The 21,981-nt window shown below is 36.7% G+C and overlaps 1 protein-coding gene across 1 annotated transcript in view; it reads right to left on the reverse strand.

Moving 5' to 3' along the window:
• The window catches only part of AP4E1 (adaptor related protein complex 4 subunit epsilon 1), a 94,017-nt gene extending 75,720 nt beyond the window's left edge, over positions 1-18,297 (reverse strand). The window contains exons 1-5 of the mRNA XM_058294199.2: positions 18,048-18,297; positions 15,905-15,976; positions 13,352-13,475; positions 2,873-2,946; positions 1,094-1,215 (exon numbers count right to left, since the gene is read on the reverse strand). Of these exons, the coding sequence (XP_058150182.1) occupies positions 1,094-1,215; positions 2,873-2,946; positions 13,352-13,475; positions 15,905-15,976; positions 18,048-18,197 (542 nt within the window). The 5' untranslated portion in view covers positions 18,198-18,297. The remainder of the gene's footprint in view (positions 1-1,093; positions 1,216-2,872; positions 2,947-13,351; positions 13,476-15,904; positions 15,977-18,047) is intronic.
• Between the last annotated feature and the right edge of the window lie 3,684 nt (positions 18,298-21,981).

Genomic DNA, 21,981 nt, shown 5'->3' on the forward strand with positions numbered 1-21,981 from the left:
GGAGAAATAAATAAATCTTTAAAAAATTAAGAATGTATATCTAAAATACTGTAATCAGAGAGGAAAAAAGGAAAATGATTACAAAGTTTTTCCTTGCTTTAAAGATTATGAAGCTGGGAAGCAGATGTGGTTCAACTGATAGAGAATCTCCCTACCATATTGAAGGTCCAGGGTTCAATACCCAGGGCCTCCTGACCCGTGTGGTAAACTGGCCCACATGCAGTGCTGCTGTGCCCAAGGAGAGCCATGCCACTCAGGGGTGCTCCCGTGTAGGGGAGCCCTACACACAAGGAGTGCACCCCGCAAGGAGAGCCACCCCACGTGAAAAAAGCACAACCCGCCCAGGAGTGGCGCCACATACACGGAGAACTGATGCAGCAAGATGATGCAACAAAAAAAAAAGAGACACAGTTTCCCAGAGCAGCCAGACAATGCAAGCAGACGCAGAACACAGAGCGAATGAACAGAGAGAGTAGACAACAGGGGGCAAGGGGAGATAAATAAATAAATCTTTAAAAAAAAAAAAAGATTATGTAGCTAAGGGGCTTGGTCAAAAAATAATTCCAAGTATGATGAGAAAGCTCATCAAGCTGGTAACGAGAGAAGATTAGCAAAGATATTTCCAGTTAATGTTCATTTGGATACATTCTACTACAAAACAGAATTTGAATACTGTAGTTTTGATATAAAAGCATATTCCCAATACATCAAACCTTTGCACTTAAACCATTTTCAAACATTTTCCATTAATTCATTTTATCCTAGAAACAATTTCGTGAGAACTAAGGAGCTTAAACCAACCCCATATAGCCAAGGGAAAACTAGGACCACTGCTCATTAGTGGTAAAACTGGAAGGAAAGCCAGGATTACTAAAAATACTAAGACTCACTGTCAATTTAATTTTTGAAAGCTGCATAACATTTTTCTAAACCCATATAAAGGACAATCCTACTGGGAATATTTGCATTACATCTATTAAAGATTATTCTCTACTCTGGTAGTATTAAGTCAAAGTTACAATAAATTTTCAAGTATAAATTTTTGTTTTGAAATAGATGGTAAGAGACACTTACCCAAAAATAATTTACTTACTTAGAATGTTGCAGTTTATCTTCTATTAATGGAAGAACAGCTGGAATCATTTCTCGGGGGAAGATCTGGCTGACAATTGTAAGTGCCATACATACTTCTACCAGGTTAGTACTCTGCAAGTCCTGAAATAATTATTAAGCAAAGAAAACATTCCGTGCAAAATTTGGACCAGGGATGATGAGCTCAATATTACAACAGTTCTACTTAGTTTTCCACTAACTTTGCTTAATTTCTATATTTAGGCTTTTTGTTTTATAGGAATGTTCTGTCCCTATTTATTTCATTTGTGTTAATAAGTCAATACAGCCAAATAGCAACTGAAAAAAAAAGAAACTGTATTTCTGATCTGATATTGGTCAATGTAGTTTCCTTTTTTATATATATCCTTTAAAACTTATGTAAACCAGTAACATAATTTTATGAATTTTTCTTATTAATCAGCAATAGTATGAATGGAGTTTAAGAGGAAGTTATTCTACAATAAATGCAAAAAAATGCATGCATCCATATATACATAGATATGGACAGTTTATAAATAATTCTAATAGAACCCAAAAATATGTTAAGAGTATGGAAAAAATTTGAGTAACAATACCTTAATATGGCATATTGACTTAAAAGTCAGAAAATATACATACATACACATCAAAAAGGTGTCACAAACAGGAAAAAGTGTAACCATCCAATTGTGCTTTATTATTAATTTTGGTAAAAACTTTACCAGGAAAAAATACTGTGAGTGTGGTTTAATTATGTTTTTATCTGTCCATTTCAGTTATCCAATTATATTCTATTTCCTTTCAAAATGCCTCTTTAGAATTTAGACTTCTATTGTTCAATTTACATATATATCTCACTAGAATAGTTCCTAGAGAAAAACTGTACCTAACAAAGAACCTGGAGATCTGGTTATAATTCTGTTTTCTTAAATGCAAGATTAATAAATAATAATAATAGCAGCTATAGCTTTACAGTCATTCAACATAAACAACTCTATAAATTCTATTAGCTCCATTTTATAGATATAAAAACTGATCTAAAAGATGTTTCTAACCACCACACCTGGGAACCGAGAGTGCCTACAACTCCAAGCAAGAGAATCGCATCCATCAACCACGTGGGATCTAAGCCCCCTCTTGATATAGAGGTGGAGTGGACATCACCAACCCAGGGTCCACAGGATGAAGGAATAAAATATAGATTAGAGTAAACATACTGGTATTCTACTATAGAACTATTGCGACTAGTAATGGAAGAAACTGTAGCATTGATCTGAAGAAAGTGGCCATGGTAGTTGCTGAGGGCAGGGAGAGGGAAGAAGAGATGAGATGTGGGGGCATTTTGGGGACTTGGAGTAGTCCTAAATGATATGCAGAGACAGATGCTGGGTCATTACATATCCTGCCATAACCCACTGAATGTACTGGAAGAGTGTGTAAACTACAATGTGAACTATAATCCAAGTGGTGTAGCAGTGCTCCAAAATGTATTCACCAAATGCAATGAATGTGCCACAATGATGAAAGAGGCTGTTGATGTTGGAAGAGTGGGGTGGGGGGTAGGGTATATGGGAACCTCTTACATTTTTTAATATAACATTTTCTGTGATCTATGTACCTTAAAAAAAAGACAATTTAATAAAATAAATAAATAAAAATAAAAGATGTTTCTAAGCCTATGTTCTTCCAAAATTATCTAATTCAATATGATTGAGGAGAAATGTCAGATCCCTACAGGAATAATTTGAGATTTCATATTAACCAATACACAATACAGTACCTTTACAACTGTGTTCACAAGGAGAAGCAGCAGTTCATGATTTTCATGTAAAAACAAAGAAACAGCCAAATAACCTAAAAAAGTTAAGGGGAAAAGTCTCATAACTACCTGCCAAAAAACAGATCTTTCCAAAGAAGGTACACAAAGCAATATATATTCCAAATTTAAGAGACAAGATATCAGTTAAAGATAAATTGTCTGGAATGATACTGCAATGACAGATACAGGTCATTATATATCTAGCCATAACTTATAAAATTGTGTGGAAGAGAGTGTAAACTACAATGTGAACTACAATCCATGCTTAGTGGCAATGCTACAAAACGTGTTCATCAAATATAACAAATGTCCACACTAATGAAAGATGTTGTTAATGTGGGAAAATGTGGGAGGTATAGGGAGTGGTGCATATGGGACTTCCCTATATTTTTTATGTAACATTTATGTAATCTAAATAGCTTTCTTTAAAAAATTAAAAGTATATGTTTTAAAAAAGGTAAATGTAAAAACAAATTTCGAAATATGAGGTTCAGAAATCTTCAGTAAAGAAGATTTCAGGGGCTTTTCTTCCTGAAATCTTTAGAATTTAGTATTTCACAAGACATACCTGAAATGGAAAAGTGGCTGAGACACCAGAAGTCCTAAAAATGACATTAGGAATATTTACTTGCTACTGTCTCTACAGATGTCTATACTATCAATCGAAACATTCTCTATCTTACAGGCAAAAAAATAAGTATATAAAAATTAAAAGCTATTGTAGTTAATAGTGAGTTACTGGCTATTTGTATTGTTGAGTAAGCTTTTTAATACCAACCTATATAATGTAAATCATATATTAAGCCATAAACAATACTTATTTTCTCATTTTAGAGACACACTGTTATACAAATAACAGCTTTTGAGGAAAGAAACACGTTACATTTAAATGCACTCGTTGCCTTAAATATGCATTCTTATTTTAATAATATTAAAATATGAAAATGTACAGCTTAGAATTAAGGAAACCCATAAATACTACAGTAAATGTCATATATATGGGATCTAGATAGTCCACGTAATTTCCTCTGTTGTGTGTAACATTAGTCAGTTACTATGGGTCAAGTACTTTACAAGTATTATCTCATTTAAACTACCAACAAGTCTATGTGGTAGGTACTATTATTAACCCTCAGTATAACTGTGAGGGCCCCAAATGGTAATGTCCAAGGTGCATAGCTATTACATGGTAGAACCAAGACTCAAACCCAGAGAGTCTGAGTCCAGGGCATGTTTTTTATGCTCCAATGCATCTCCATACATTCTACCTTGAGGCCTTATTCTCTGACTCCCATTCTTCTCAATTCCTTCAGCCCTGTGGTTAAGGATACTGGTGTTAACTATCCCCATCATGACGGCTGGGTTGCATGAGAAAACAGTAACTTCCTAGTTTCAACACCAACACAGAAGTAGCAGTACGACCCTCTGCAGTATCTTCACTAAAACTCAGAGGAACAGAGATATTTCCTCATAAGAGAGGAAAAAATGTGAGCAGGGCCAAGGAAGAAATGAGGAAACCACCCAAAGAACATTTAAAAGGAGAGATTCGGTCTTATCAGACTGCTGAGAACTCACCTGTTCAGCCAAGGTACCACTCACACCCAAATCACCAATACCAAGTGTGATGGTTAATTTCATCTGTCAACTTGACTAGGTTATATATGCAGTTGTTTAGTCAAGCAAGTCCTAGCCTGACTGTAACTGTAAGAGTATTTCATGGATTTAAATTATTAGTCAGGTGACTGGCTGATCAATAAAGGAGACTGCCTTCAGTAATGAGAGAAGTCTCATCCAATCAGCTGAGGGCCTACAATGCAGAACTAATGATTTCAGCAGACAGAAAGAAAAACATCTATCTCTATTTCAGTCAGCCAGCTTCGCCTGGGGAATTTAACATCACTATCAAGTTTCCAACTTGAGAAGCAGATGTGGCGCAACTGATATAGAGCGTCCATCTACCATACGGAGGGTCCAGGGTTCAACACCCAGGGCCTCCTGACCCATGTGGTAAGCTGGCCCATGCACAGTGCTGCCACAAGGAGTGCCTTGCCACACAGGGACGCCCCCACGTAGGGGCATCCCATGCACAAGGAGTGCACCCGGAAAGAGAGTCGCCCCGTGTGAAAAAAGCACAGCCCACCCAGGAGTGGTGCCACACACACAGAGAGCTGACACAGCAAGATGACACACAAAAAAAGAGACAGTTTCCCAGTGCCACCAGATAACGCAAGCAGACGCAGAACACACAGCTAATGGACACAGAGAGCAGACAATGGGGGCTGGGGGAAGAGGAGGAGAGAAATAAATAAATCTTTTTTTAAAAAAAAGTTCCCAGCTTGTGGCCTGCTCTACAGACTTCCTAGTCCTCATGGTCACATGAGCCAATTCCTATAATAAACATGTTAAAACTGACTTAATATTTCCATATGTGTCTATGTGTATGCATATATATATATGTATATGTGTGTGTGTCTGTGTATCCTGTTGGTTCTGTTTCTCTGGAGAACCCTAATACACCAAGGTACAAAAAGATAAACTAATTCAAAGATTATATCAATGAAACTTTAATTCTACCTGTTACCAAGAACATCCTAACTCTCCTTATAATCAGAACACAGGGAAAAAGATATTCTGTGTTTCAAAAAATAGAAAATGTTTCTAGGCAATAAAGAATAACAACTATGATTACAAAGAATATTTACTACAACCAAGAATGAGGAATAGGATAAGAATACCGGCTTCAACTCACATTCTGGCCCCACGATTTATTAGCTTCAGTGAGTTGACTTTCTGAGCCTGTTTTCTCAGCTGTAGAATGAAGATAAATACGAGCTCACAGAATAAAGCCTGACTTAAAGGGTAATAAAATATACTTATTCAGCAAATTCAAACAAAAAATAAGTAGGCATTCTCCATTGAAGAAAGCACCAAAGCTGGCTTTAGAAATGTTGGGTGAGAGAAGAGGCAATATCAGAATGAAGGCAAATAGAAAGATTAGAGAAATGGATGTAGCTCAGTGGCTGAGTGCCTGCTTCCCATGTACGAGGTCCCAGGTTCGATACCTGGTCCTCCTGGGAAAAAAAAAAGGAAAAGAAAGAGTAAACGTCATCTTAAAAGAACATTTCTATTCATTAGCATACATTAAGAATACCTGGGGGAGCAGCTGTGGCTCAAGCAGTTGAGCTCCTGCTTCCCACATGGGAGATCTCAACAAAGAGACAGAAATTTTAAAAAGGAACCAAACAGAAATACTGGAGTTGAAGATGACAATAACTGAAATGAAAAATCTAGAGGATTTCAACAGCAGACTGGAGTCAGGGGAAGAAAGAAATCAGTGAACCCGAAGGCAAGGCATTGAAATAATTCTGGCTGAAGAGCAAAAAGAAAACAGAATTTTAAAAGTGAGCAGAGCTTAAGAGACATATTAGACATAAACAAGCATACCAATATATCCATTATGGAAGTCCCAGAAGGAGAAGAGAAAAGGGAGCAAAAGGAATATTCAAAGAAATATTGGCAGAAAACGTCTAAAATTTAGCAAAAGACTTGAATATGCCCATTCAAGAACTCAAAGGATCCCCAAAAAGAACTACACCCACACTCATGGTAATCAAACTGTCCAATGCCAAGAATAAGGAGTTACAAAAGCTGCAAGAGAAAAGCAACATGTTACATATAAGGGAGTCCCAATAAGATTAAATGCAAATTTCTCATCAGAAACCACGGAAGCAAGAAGGGAGTGGGACGAAATGTTTAAAGTGATGAAAGACAACTGCCAACTAAGAATTTCATATCCAGCAAGACTTTCTTTCAATAAATGAGGGAAAGATTAAGACATTCCCAGATAAACATAAATTGAGGAAGTTCATTTCTTCAAACAACCCAAAAGGGAGTACTTCAGAATGTAAGGAATGGATGCTAAACAGTGAATCAAAGCAGTAGAAAAAAATAAAGACCTCCAGTAAAGGAAACCATACAGTAAATGCCAGTACTGTTGTATTTTTTCTTTTTTCTTTTTTTTGGTATGTGACTCCACTTTTTACTTCTTGCAGGTTTTAAAAAGCAAATGCATAAAAAAGTAACAATAAATCTATGGTTTAGAACGTTTAATATATAAAGATATAATTTGTAAGAAGTAAAACAAAAAGGTGGGGGGTCAGAGGGGTACAGGAAGAGTGTAGGTGTATCCTACTGTAGTTAAGTTGGTAGCAAATCAAACATGTTTGTTATATATTTAGGATGTTAAATTTCAGCCTCATGATAACCACAAAGGAACTATATGAAAAATATATAAAGAAAGAAAGGAGAAGGGACTCAAAATAGTACACTACAAAAAAAATCAAATGAATAGGAAAGTAGGCATTAATGGAAGAACTGAGGGCCAAAAAAGGTGTAAGAGTTACAAACATCGAAAAGTACAATGGCAGAAGAAGGTTCTGCATCATCAGCAGTTACCTTAAATGTTAAGTGGACTAAACTCGTCAGTCAAAAGGCAGAGACTGACAGAATGGATTAAAAAGCATGACCCAACTATATGCTGTTTACAAAAGAATTAACTGAAATTCATAAACATAAGGTGTCTGAAAAGATAGAAAAAAATATACTATGCAAATAACTTAAAAAGAGAGCTGGGTTAGTTTAATAATACCAGATAAAACAGACATGAAGTCAAAACTGTCAAGAGGGACAAGAAGGTCACTATATACTGATAAAGAGGTCAATTCAACGAGAAAACATACAACTGTAGGTACATAACACCTAATGGTAGAGCACCAATACATAAAGCATATATTGACTGATTTGAAGGGAGAAATATATAGTTCTACATTAATAGTAGGAGACTTCATTATACCACTTTCAATAATGGATAGAGCATCTATACAGAAGATGAATTAGGAAACAGAAAACTTGAACAATACTCTAAACCAACTATATCTAACAGATTTATCTCGAACACTTCAGCCAATACCAGGAGAATTATACACGCTTCTTTACTGTACAAGGATCATTTTCCAGGTGAGACCAGAGGTTAGATCACAAAATAAATCAATAAATACTGAAATCATACACTGTATCTTCTCTGACCACAATAGAATGAAGCTAGAAATCAATAGCAGTGGGAGATATGGAAAATTCAAAAATTTATAGAAATTAAATAATACAATCAAATAACCAATGGGTGAAAGAATAAATCACAAGGGAAATTAGGAAATATCTTGAGATAAATGAAAACAAAAACACAACATGCTTATGGGATGCAGCAAATGCAGAGCTGAGAGGGAAATTTATAGCTCTAAATGCTTACAATAAAAAAGAAGAAATACCTCAAATCAAAAACCCGCCCTCACAAGTGGAGGATCTAGAAACAGAACTAACTGAACAAACCCAAGTGAGCAGAAGGAAAGAAATAACAAAGATAGAGTGGAGATAAATGAAATAGAGAATTTAAAAATTGATAGAAAATCAACAAAACCAAGAGTTGTTTCTTTGAAAAAATGAAAAAATTGACAAACCTTTAGCTAGACTGACAAAAAAATAAAAGGAGGAAGAACCAAATAACTAAAATCAGAAAAAAAAGGCGGAAAATAACTACCAACACAAAATATAAAAGGATTTTAAGAAGATACTATGGTATAGTGTGAGACTAAAACTACATTTAAAAAAAAGGATACCATGAACAACTGTACACCAATAAACTAAGTAACCCAAATGAAATGGACAAATACCCAAAAACACACAAACTACCTACACTGATTCAAGAAGAACTAGAAGATCTCAAGAGAACAACTAGTAAAGAGATTGAATCATTAATCAAAAACACCCCAACAAGGAAAAGTCCAGGACCAGATGGCTTCATAGGGGAATTCTACCAAATATTCCAAGAAGTATCACCAATCCTACACAAACTTTTCAAAATATTGAGGAAGAGGGAATACTCCCTAACTCAGTTGATGAGGCCAGTATCACTCTAATACCAAAGTCAGACAGATACCATAAGTAGAGAAAACTTCTTCAGACCAACATAGATACAAAACTCCTTATCAAAATGCAGCAAACCAAATCCAACAACATATTAAAAGAATTATAAAAAAAAAAAACGAATTATACATTGTGATCAAGTGGGACTTATCTCACTAGGCAAAAATGTTTCAACATAAGAATATCAATTAATAACATACACATTAATAGAACAAAGGGGAAAAAAAATACAATCATCTCAATTGACACAGAAAAGGCATGGGACAAAATCCAGCAGCACTTCTTGACAAAATCACTTAGAAAACTAGGGATACAGGGAAACTTCCTCAACATGACAAAGGGCATATATGAAAAACCCACAATTAGCATCAAACTCAAAGGTGAAATATTAAAGTTTCCAGGAACAAGACAAGGATGCCCACTGTCATCCCTGTTATTTAACACTGTACTGTAAGTTCTAGCAAGAGCAATTAGGCAAGAAAAAGAAATAAAAGGGATCCAAATAAGAAAGGAAGAAATAAAATTTCCCCTATTTGCAGATGACATGATCTTATAAGAAAAACCCTGAAAAATCCACAGCAAAACTTCTAGTACTAGATCTAATAAATGAATTTAGCAAAATGACAGGATACAGTATCAAGATGCAAAAATCAGTAGTGTTTTTATACATGGGTAGTGAACAATCTGAAGAGTAAATTAAGAAAAAAATTCCATTTACAATACCAACTAAAAGAATCAAATATCTAGCAATAAATTTAACCAACGATGTAAGGGATTTATACACAGAAAACTACAAAACGTTGCTAAATCATAAAAGACCTAAATCAATGGAAGGTCAGTTCATGTTCAGCAATTAGGAAACTAAATATCATTAAGATGTCAATTCTATCCTAAGCAACATAAAAATTCAATCAAAATTGATGATGGGAAAAGCCCATCATCAAATTTATATGGAAAGGTAGGGATCCCCAAATAGCAAAAAATATATATATGTATATTGAAAAAGAAGAATGAAGCTGTAGGACTCACACTTTGCAATTTTAAAACTGATTACAAATCTTCAGTGGTCAAAACAGCATGATACTGACACAAGGACAGACATACAGACCAATGGAACCAAATTCAGAGTTCAGAAATAGAGGCTCACATTTATGGCTAATTGATTTTTCACAAGGGTGACAAGACCACTCAATGGGGAAAGAATAATCTCTTCAGCAAATGGTGCTGGAAAAACTGGATATCAACATACAAAAGAATTTAAGAGGACCCCCTGCATCACACCACATACAAAAATCAACTCAAAATGGATCAAAGAACTGAATACAAGAACCAAAACCATAAAACATAGGGAAGCAGTTTTAATACCTCGTGTTAGACAACGGTTTCTTAGACTTTACACCAAAAGGAGAAGCAACAAGAGAAAAAATACATAAACTGGACCTTTTCAAAATTAAAAAGTTTTGGCCTCAAAGGACTTAATCATGAAAGTAAAAAGACAACTACAGAATGGGAGAAAATATTTGGAAACTACATATCCACATATCTGGATAAGACTTTAATATCCAGAATATATAAAGAAATCCTTCAACTCAATAAGAAAAAAATAACACAATTTAAAAATGAGTGTAATACTTGAATAGATATTTCCCCCAAAGAAGATCTACAAATGGCCAAAACACGCATGAAAAGATGCTCAACATTAGCCCCAGGGTAAATGTAAATCAAAACCACAATGAGACACCATTTCACACACCCTAGCATGGCTACTATTCAAAAAACAAAAAATAACAAGTATTGGAAAGGATGTGGAGAAATAGAAACACTCTTCATTGTTGGTGGGAATGTATAACGGTACAGCTACTGTGGAAAATAGTTTGATGTTAAGTATAGAATTATACTTAAAAGTTAATTATAAAATCACCATATGACCTGCCATTCCCACTTTTAGATATATATCCAAAAGAACTGAAAGCAGGGACTCAGATATTTGCACACTGATGTTCACAGCAGCATTGGTCACAATAGCCAAAAGAAAGAAGCAACCCACATGTCCACCAACACATGAATGGATAAACAAAATAAAGTATATATATGCAATAGAATATTATTCAGGTATGAAAAGGAATGAAATTCTGATACATGAAACAACATAGATGAACCCTAAAGACAACATGTTGAGTGAAATAAGCAAGATACAAGGACAACTATTGTATGATCTCCCTGTGATGAAATAATCAGAATAAACAAATTCATAGAGTCAGAAACTAGAACACAGTTTACCAGGGAGGGGGTAGGAACAGGGAATGGGGAGTTAATATTTAATTGGGACAGAATTTCTGTTTGGGATGATTTTTCTGTAAATCTCTAACTTCTCTAAGAATATTTGATACCTATAGATATAGAGTTCTCCAGCTGGCAATAAAATATTTTCCTAAGAAAGAAACTGAATCTCAATAAAAATTACTTTGTAAATCTCCCTTAAGATAAGCCTCCATAAATATAAAATAATACATGTACAAGATTATTCACTGCAACATTATTTATGAGAACCAAAGATCAAAACAACCTATATGTCAACCAACGAGGAAAGGTTGAACTATGGTACACCCCCCAATGGAATATTACACAACTGTATAAAAGAATGAAAATGGGGAAGCAGATGTGCATCAAGCAATTGGGTTCCCATCTACCAAATAGGAGGTCCAGGGTTTGATGCCCAGGGCCTCCTGGTGAAGGCAAGCTGGCCCGTGTGGTGAGCTGGGCCATGCAGAGTGCTGGCCTGCGTGAACTGCTGCCCCACACAGGAGTGCTGCCCCACGCAGGAGTGCTGACCCACATGGAGAGCTGGCACAGCAAGATGACGCAACAAAAAGAGACACAGGAGAGATAATAATAGACGCAGGAGACCAGGGAGATGAGGTGGCACAAGACAATGACCACCTCTCTCCTACTCCGGAAGGTCCCAGGATCGGTTCCTAGAGCCACCTAATGAGAATACAAACACAGAAGAACACACAGTGAATGTACACAGAGAGCAGAAATTGGAGGGAGGAGGAATAAATAAATAAATAAATAAATAAATCTTTTTAAAAAAAAGAATGAAGATGTTAAAACAAAGTACAGAAGAGGCTATATAGCTATAATATATATGTACTATCTTTTGCATAAAAGAGAGTATATAAAATACTACCTTTTGTAGAAGACAGAGTGTGTGGAGTGGGTATGCATAAATTTGCTTGACTTTTCAAAAAAAAAATGGAAAATGAATCAGAAACTAATGAAAATAGTTACCTATAGGTGGAGGGTAAACTGGATAAAGGGGATAGAGATGAATGTGAGACTTTTTTGATTACACCTTTTTATAAGGTCTTAATTTTTGACTAATATAACATTTTACACATTTTTAAAATAAAATGGAAAAACTACATGTTTAAGTCTAAGACACAGAAAATAGCAACAGTTGTACAAAATAACAATACCATCTATCATTCAATATTTATTGACTATTGTTTTCAAATTTTCCTGCCTTTAGATATCTTAGAATTAGTTTAGTAGTTAAAACAATAATAAATGAATACATAACACCCTAAGATAAAAATGATAGGAGCCACTTGAATGCTCACAGAAGAGTTAAAATTTGATATGAAATAAGGAAAGGATGCCAAAGGACTCTATTTGGAGGAAAGAACATAACATATCCTGAAGACAGAAAAGCATTTTGGGTAGAATGAGGCTGAATAAGCACAATATTGTATAAATAAAGTCTCGAATCTTTACCAAGACATTTCACATCCCACCCCATCATTCGACAGCACAGGTCAACAGAATTTGTGGAAGAATACTGGTCCTTGACAACATGACACTATCAACCTCTGGCTTTAAATAAAGAGCAAGTTCTGTTCCTTTACTATCTGAGTATATAGTTCTTGTGCTTCTAATATAAGGTTGAACCTATATGAATAAATTTAAGTCCCTGAAAGGATTTTTCCTGACAGCACTAAAGGTAGACTACAGAAACAAAATTTTTAAAAAGATACTTCTAATCCTCACAGCATTTCTTTCATTGAGAACAGACTAAAATTATTCAAGTCAATTTCAGTTTTAGTCCATAAAGAAACATTCCTGACCTTTAAACTGAGGTTAAACAGACTTTTTATTTTACTTACAAGAAAACCCACCTATTTTAAGTGTATAGTTCAATCAGTTGTGGCAAATTTATATAGTCATGTAACCCTTATTACAAGATCAGGTAATTTTTAATCTTCTGTATAACTCTAAAATGCTTTGAATGAAGAAAAACTTACAGACTTTGAGTTTTTGAAGTATTATCTTTTAAAACTCTGGAAATTACAAAGCAAGTATTCTGAAAACATATTGTACACTTGTCTTTGTTCATTTTATTTAGTGCTTAGAACTTTAAGGACAGTATCAGAGCGTGAAAGTATGTATGCATATACATACCTACTCTCTTTTCAAAGAGGTTTCCTTGTTGTGCCAACTTGATTGCATGTATGTAGCCAAACGAAGCATCATATCCAAGCATTTCACAATATATTAGCCTCACCATGCATTCCTTCATCATTTTCTGAAAAGTGAAATATCCATCAACTGTATAAAAAAGTAGAATGTTTTGATTTTTTAAATTATTTTTAAGCATTTTGCAGGGGAATCCTTTAATTCCGGCACCGAAGGGATAATGTTCATCTTATGAATTAATCACCAGATATTAATCGCCAAATATGAGACTTTATAAATAAAAGTGGCTCCTAAACTTAATTACTAATAGTATTAATTTTAGTAAAACTATTTCACTGGTAGTTAAATATTTTGTTAGTGGCAACACTACAAAATAAATCAACTGTAGCTATTTATAATTCTATATGCCCCTAATATAAAATTTGTCTATTATGTGAGATACATGGTCCTCAGGCAAAATTTTATCCATAGTGATCTTATTTGGCTTCTAAAATTTAGCACAACATTTTGATATACTTTATCAAATAAAACATCCATAAAATTCCCACAAGTTGGTAATAATTTCTGCAACAGAAATACTTTTCACATTTAAAAGTCAAATTTTACCTGGACTTTCTTCAGAATTATTATGCTATAACTATTACACAATAGTTTGTTTTATAAGCATTCTTTTTGAATAACCCTCACAATTACAAACTGTAGGACACAATTTCATTAATGGTATAGCCAGTCTGATAATATTCATTTTTTAACTGGATCTTTCATTATTTACAACATAAGCTAAAATTTTCTAAAGAGATTCTACACATTTGTTTTATTTACATGAAAATATTAGTATTCTCTATATCCACAACAAATTTTAATCAGAAATAAAAATATAAATGTTTCAAACTAAAGTTCACAGACTATTTTAATATCTAAAATTAATTAGAATTAACATTTTACAGGATTACAAAATCATGAAATGCTTAGGAAAGAGTAAAAATATTTTAAAGCAGGATAATAATGTCTAATATTTCATAAATATATTTAGTTTATAAAGAGAATCCATAGGAAAATCTTAGGGGAATAAAATTTAATTCAGGTCACTTGTGTTTAAAGCAATAAAATTTACTTCATTAGCACATTAATTAAGACTATTAAATACTGAGGAAAAAAACTTAAAATGATACTGGAAGTCCTCTTCAAAGGCCTTCTACATTAATTGGCAGAGAAAATGCTAATTTAAATCATTAAGTTTCAACCGATTTTGCAATGTTTTAACCTAACAGTTTTTCAAAAGTCATCATGAACTCTAAGTAAAATTACATTGTATACATTATTATTCTCTTATTTTTAGAGTACATTTCCCAATGTACATTCCCCCTTTACAATTTCTCTAACAAACTGTGTCCAGCCTCTACAGGACCACCTCAGAGACATGATTATTATGAAATCTTTCTTCCAAACTGTGGCTCCCTAAAGACTATCTATTTATCTTAATCCAATACCGGGTTTATGCCTTATAGCAAAAAAATTACATCTACAAATGCCAACTGCAGAAAACAAAAATCTAACAAAGTAAAAAGAAAAAAACTATTTCTGGTTGACATTTCTCTCAAGGACCATAAAACACAATGACTTTATACACACATAGAAACACACCTAACATATATGAATACACAAACACATATAAATATATGAGGTTAACTACGTTTTTAAGTTTTGTTTCACCATATGATTATGACCACAAAAGAAAATATATATATTCTCTTTGATCTCTCAAGTGTTATTCACATACATGATCGTATACTCATGCAAACTGATTACCCCAATATTTGTCTTAAATGAAAGGAAGAATACTCCCACAGTGACTTATACACAGAAGGCACTCTAAATATTTGCTGAATGAATGCTGCGTGGAAAAATCTCATTATATGAAATCATATTAAAAACAAAATAAAACAAAACTGGGTCTTAATCTAGGTATAGGGACAACCCCACCATGGCCCACTCATAGTACACACTCATTAAATAGGTGCTGAATATTGTTCAGAAAATCAAATTATATGGAACCAAGTTTAAAAACAATTGGGTCCTAATTTAGTTGCTATGCAATATCCTCAGTTATACAATAAGAAAATGATTATTCCACCTTGTCAACCAACTCATACTCAAAAACGGTATTAATAGCAGTATTAGAGATCTACAATATATTGATTCAAGTCTGAAAATATTATGTTAAGTGATACATCCAAACCTTTGCCTAGTGCACATTAAAACAGTAAGATCATCGGCACTAGGGTTCCATGAGTTTTGCTATTTTGATGTAATTATCAGCATGCTGGCATTAACATGACACCAACCAAACAAGTCCTTCTGCTCCTGTGCTATCAATCATTAATAAAAGGCTAAAGTTAAAGTCTGACTTACTACAATTTATAGCTGATTTTGACTATGATAAGTTTTTTGTACCTGCTCTCTTAGATGCCACATGAGTTGCCTGAGTCCACAGTGGCCCAGATTTCAAATTCGAATGATACTGTGATGTAAACTTACCAGTGTTGTAGTAGGAGCAGAAACAGTAGCTTTCAGACTACTCAGTTCCTGCTGGATTAATTTCTCTTCCTCCTGAAAAAGTAAAAATATTTAAATGGGTGATTAAGTCTTTTTAATCTGTAACAGTATTTTTCAGAAAGTGAAAAATATAATCTATGATTCTTTCAATAAAAAATAAATGTTATTGTAAAGGCAAGTTATAAAAATCGCACACTTAAGATATACCTAAAAGCATCTCTCCACCATCAGAATCCATCCATGAAGAGATGATTTTCAGGCTAACCTATCATTCCCTTTACCGTCGCTCATTGTCCCCCTAATGCAGGGGTTCTTAACTTTTTTTGTTCCACGGATCCCTTTGCCAGTCTGGTGAAAACCACAGACCCCTTGCTAGGTTCACATTATACTGTGTATTAACACACCTACACCAACTGTCCCCACAAGAATACTGTTTTTTTGAATTTCAATTCAAGTTCATGGACCCTGTTAAAAACCCCTACTTTAATGACTATTTGGCAGAAAATGGTTAAGAGAAATTAAAGGTGCAAAGAGTTACAGAGAAATTCTCTATTGACTCAAATTAACATTCACACACCTTCTCCTTAGAAGTGAAGAGTCTTCAAATACAAACAGAATAGAGGCAGAAACAGAAATTAGTCTTTTCTTCCTTAAACTATATTCTTCTTCCCAATCTTTTCCTCCTTATTCCACATATCCTTTACCTCACTTCCCATCTTTTTCTCTCCCTCTCTCTCTCTCTCACACACAGGGCAATAAATACATCCTGTGTGGTCACGGCTACTTTCTGCATTGTAGTTCACCCCCTTAAGCACTTGAAAATTGACTCCATTTTTTATAATATAATGCTATCTTTAAATCACACACTGAATTAGCAGGTACTCATCAGGTGGCTAACCAAAATCTACTGGTGCAGTATTGCCACATTTGGATATCTTATGTAGCATTTCAAACTGCAATTTAATCTGCAATTTAAAATTCTTTCTTAAAATATCATTCAACACCTCATAAAAGTTAGCAAAGGACAAAGCTTTAACACAGTGTTCCTGGACTACAGTTAATAGCACAATTATACTACTATTCTTCCATCAATTTGTAACTAATATACCACACTATTGCATGATGCTAATAATGTGGGGATACATTGGAACTCTATTTTCTACATGATTTTTCTGTAAACCAACAACACCTCTAAATTAAAAATACTAATGACAGAAAGAAAAAAAACACAATATTAAGTCCACAAATAATGGTTTTGGAATGTGAAACCCTCTCCAGTACAGAATCAACTTATTTCAGTTTAAAAATAACATTTTAAACACTCTGAGCAATTTTTCTTCTCATCTGCCATTTATATTGCATTAAATTCAAGATGGATGACAAATTTCTTGGGAGAAGGGAACATATTTTATTTTTTCCCTTAATGTTTACACACAACCTTCTTCCACAGATACCTTTTGAACAAATTATGACAAAACACCGGATCCTTTAAAATATAGTCTTTGAAGCTTTGAGTCAGTATCTTACACAAGCCGTGGAACTACCAAAAGTCTGTGGAAACTTAACTATAACTGCTCATTTTCAAAGCCTGTCTTAGGCATGGACTTAGTAAATTTTACATTTTGAAAGAATTATGCTTTTTCTTTGCCCAACCTATTGTTCTAAACTAAGAACTTAAGCAACCCAGAGATGTTCACCAGCAAGTCCAGGTGTCAGGATCAGTGTTCCAATGTGTGACATCTAGCAGTTGAAGGGACTGGGAGAGAGAAAAAATTGAGTAAGGAAAGAAACTTTGTATAAGGTGAATGCCTGACACATGATCGTACTTGATATTTTCACTCGCCTTACATGTCATCTAATCCTCAAAACAAACTATGTATTGTGTATTTTCACTTTTTCAAGTCACGGTTCAGGGATCACATCGGATTTGCCCCCTCAAACAATGAGTCGGTGCCAGCGCCAAGTGTGGAAATCCGGCCTCGCTGTCCCCCACGGACCGGCACAAACACAGATCCGGAGTCCTGCCGGGGGGCCGGATCCCAAGTCTCGCCGCAGGCCAGGGCCTCCCGGAGCGGGGACCACGCCCAGTCCCCTGACCGACCCCGCGGGCCCGGCGGGCACCTACGTGCTTGGAGGTGAGCGCGGTGATGCCGCGAATAAGGCCGCCCAGCCGCGAGGAGAACGAGGGCTTGGCTGCCGCGGACCCGCCGCCCGGAGGGTTCTGCAGGAAGAGTCCCGGCAGCGCCGTCAGCGTCTTCTCCACTATGTCGCTCATCGCCGCCGCCCGCACTCGCGTCGCCACCCAGCCTCATGCCCGGCCCCCCACGGCCGACGCCGCCGCCGCCGCCGTCGGCTTCCGTAGGCACTTCCTGTTTGTTTGAAAAAGAAATCTTTATTCGCATCCCTCGTGAACAAACACCATGTCTCTCTCCAGCGGCCGCTGGAGGGCGCAAGAGACCGCCGTGGGGGGAAGTTGTTTGCCCAGCCACACCTACAGAGACTGGCTCCTGTGGAGGGGTAGCGGGACCAGAAACTCCTAGTTTCGAGCGCCACCCCGGCATCTGTTGCACCGCTGAGTCCTCAAGGAAGCGGCTTGGGCCCCGTCCGTCTTATTCTTGGCACCCTCTTTCCCACTAGCCGCCTTTACGCTGCCCGAGACAGCGTTAGAAGGTGCGCGTTCCTGAACTCTCCGTTTTTAGGGAAGTCCGCCCCTCAGCCATCCCGGTCTAAGAGACCACAAGCAGTCCACCCTCCTCCCTCTGCCGCGAGTTAGCCGCGGGTTCCCAGGCTTTCAGAAGCTGTAGCCCTGGCAGTGCTGGGGACACGTTTCTTAAATGATGAACTGCTCAGCTGTCCTGGGCATTCATCGTGCGGACTCAGAACCCGCCGCAAACTGGAGATTCGTGCCCCTGTAGCTTCTTGTCCACCCCTCTTTTCCGTGCGATTTTGGTGGAGCAGACAGAAAAGAGAATTGTTCCCCTCAACCCCCAAAGTCCCAGCCACCAACCCACCTGTCCTCCTCAGCAGGTCGCAGCTACTTTCCTGGGAAGCCTTCCCTGACCAGCCAGCCAAAGAGGGATCTCCTGATCCTACCCTCCTTCCATCCCATTTTAGAACTTACCACGTTGCCACTACAAAAATAATTCTCTCTCTTAGAAAACATATTTATTCCTTGCTATATACCCTTGCTATATATTCCTTGCTATATACTCCTAGCTACAGGAGAATCTAGGACAGTAGTTCTCAAAATGTGGTCCAATCAACTTCCAGGAAGATGGAGGATTAGAAAGGCAGAGAACTCACTCTCCCAGAAAAAAATAGCTAGAGGACAGGCAGAAACTGGAAACTTGTTTTAGGGCTTAGGACACCAGGGAAAGGCTAGACACAACCCAGAAAAGAGAGGAATGAAGAAAAGGAGTCTCCATTGGCTGGAAACAATCCTGGGAGTAAAGCTGCAGCAGTAGCTGCTGGCGCCCATCCCACACTTTAGAGCAAACAGCTCAGGTACCCAGGAGCTAGGGACTGAGGGGGTTGCAGGGGTCCTCTGCCCCAAGAAAGGGAAGAGGGAGGGACACAGCCTATGACAATACTGATTTTGGCCAGTGAACTTGGTCTGCTGTATTGGAAAGGTTGCGCACTTCCAGGCCCCATGGGGCCACCATTGCTTGCCCTAAGAGCCAGCTAGGAACTAAAGATAATTTGCCTTCTCAAATATCCTCCCTGTTGCCCTGGGTTGGTTGCTGAGGACTCAGAGGGAGGGAGGGTGTGCCAGCCAAAGGAAGAAAGCAGCTTCTGAGACAGTTTATTTGCAAGACTTAGCCTGCCCTGAGGACTTTGCTTCTGCACTGCGCATCCAGTCAGGGTTACAGTGAAGGTATTCCCCACTACTGTCTGCGGCCTGAGCTGAGAAGAGAGCCATCTGCTGGCATACCAGGAAAGTGCATTCAAAGAAGGAATAAAGTAAGAAATAAAAGAGCTAGTCGGGTGTCTTTACTGCCCTTATCTCCAAGGCCCTTGGAAACTGGCCTGTACACCACTACTGGGTCTGTAGCCCTGATTTGAGCAATTAAACAGGGGCAATCAAGAATCAAAGAACAGTGGTAGCACACAGATACTTAATAGTAAATCCCTAGGTAAGAGAAACTAAACATCAGAGTAACTCAGCATCAAAACCACATGCCTATATATCAGCAAAAAATTACAAGCCATACTAAGAAAAAGGAAGGTATGACTTAGGCAAAGGAACAAATCAAAGCTCAGACAAGACTTAGAACTTGAAACAATCAATGATGTTCATACAAATGTGCTAAATCAAATCAAGGAGTTGAAGGACCATGTGGCTAAATAAATAAAAGTCTTTAAGAAGGGAAGCAGATGTGACTCAAGCAATTGGGCTCCCATCTACCTCCTGGTGAAGGCAAACTGGCCCAAGCTGACACAACAAGTTGATGCAACAAGAAAGAGAGACAGAGGAAAGACAACAAGACACACAACAAAACCAGAGAGCTGAGGTGACTCAAGCGATAAAATGCCTCTCTCCTATGTTAGAGGTCCCAGGACCAGTGCCTCCTAAAGAGATGAGAAGAGAGTACATGTAGACACTGAAGAACGCGCAGTGAATGGACGCAGAGAGCAGACAGTGCGAGAGGTGGTGGAGGTCGGGGGAAAGAACAGATAAAAATAAAATAATCTTTTTTTAAAAAGGCATTAGGAAGATACTGGGCTAGCACAAAGAAAACTTCGAAACTTGGATAGAAAAAATAACAGCTTAAGGGAATGAAAGGCACAATAAGTAAGATTAGAATATAGTAGAGGCATAAAAATATTTGAGATCATAGAAGAAAGCAACAGAGAACAGAATAGCTGAAATTGAAAGAGAAGAACAGAGAGAGAAAAGAATGGAAAAAATTGCAGGGGCTTGGGAGATGAATAATAGCATGAAGTGTACCAATACATATGTTACAGGAGTTCCTGAAGGAAAAGAGAAGGGAAAAGGGGCAGAAAGAATGTAGCAGTTTGATATTATTTATGAATTCCAAAAAAGAAGGATTATGTTTGTAAACTGGTCTCTTCCTCTGGGAGTGATCTCCTTTGTATTAGATTCAGCTGAGATATCTTTGATTAAATTATGTTAAGATAAGGGCTTTGATTTGACCATGTCAGTAGGGTATAACTCAAATTAAGTCTCTGCCCCCTAGGTGGGCTGATATAAATGGGTGCTTACTCAAGAACACAGAGAAGAAGATACACAAAAAAAAAGAGGAAAAGCTCCATAGATACCAGAGGAGAGAACTTTGATCCTGCAGCTCCAGGGAGAGATGAGCCATTCGCCTGATAGTTGTAGCCAAAGAGAACAGAGTAGCTGAGCAGCTAAATCCTGTGAGAACAGGCAGAGACCACCTACCATCTTACTTCAACACATGGCAACTGAATTTTGTGAGAAACAAACCTTGAGTTGGACTCTTAAGGGACTTGTAACTATAAGCTTTTACCCCAAATAAATACCCTTTATAAAAACCAACAAATTTCTGTTACTGTGCATCAGCACCCCATTGACTGACTATCTGAGGAAATAATGGGTGAAAACTTCCCATCTCTAATGAAAGACATGAGTATACAAGACTAGGAAGAACAGCATACTCCAATTAGAATAAATCCATATAGAGCTATACCAAGACACATAATATTTAGAATGCCTAAAGCCAAAGATAAAGAGAAAATTTGGAAAGCATCAAGGGGCAAGCAAAACATCACATATAAGATACATCCAATAAGACTTAGTGCAGATTTCTCTTCAGAACCATGGAGGTGAGAAGGCAGTGGTATGATATAATTAAGGTACTGCCAGCCAACAATTCTTTATCTGGCAAAGCTGTCCTTCAAATATATAAGGTGAGTTTAAAATATTCACAAATAAACAGAAACTAAAAGAGTTTGTAAACAAGAATCCAGCTCTGTAGGAAACATTAAAGGGAGTTCTGCAAACAGGAAAGAAAAGAGAGAGAGACTTGGGGGAGAGTACAAAAGTGAGGACTATCAGAAAGGTTAACCAAAAGGTA

Source organism: Dasypus novemcinctus, chromosome 3, assembly GCF_030445035.2.
Source record: "Dasypus novemcinctus isolate mDasNov1 chromosome 3, mDasNov1.1.hap2, whole genome shotgun sequence".
Classification (NCBI taxonomy): Eukaryota; Metazoa; Chordata; class Mammalia; order Cingulata; family Dasypodidae; genus Dasypus; species Dasypus novemcinctus.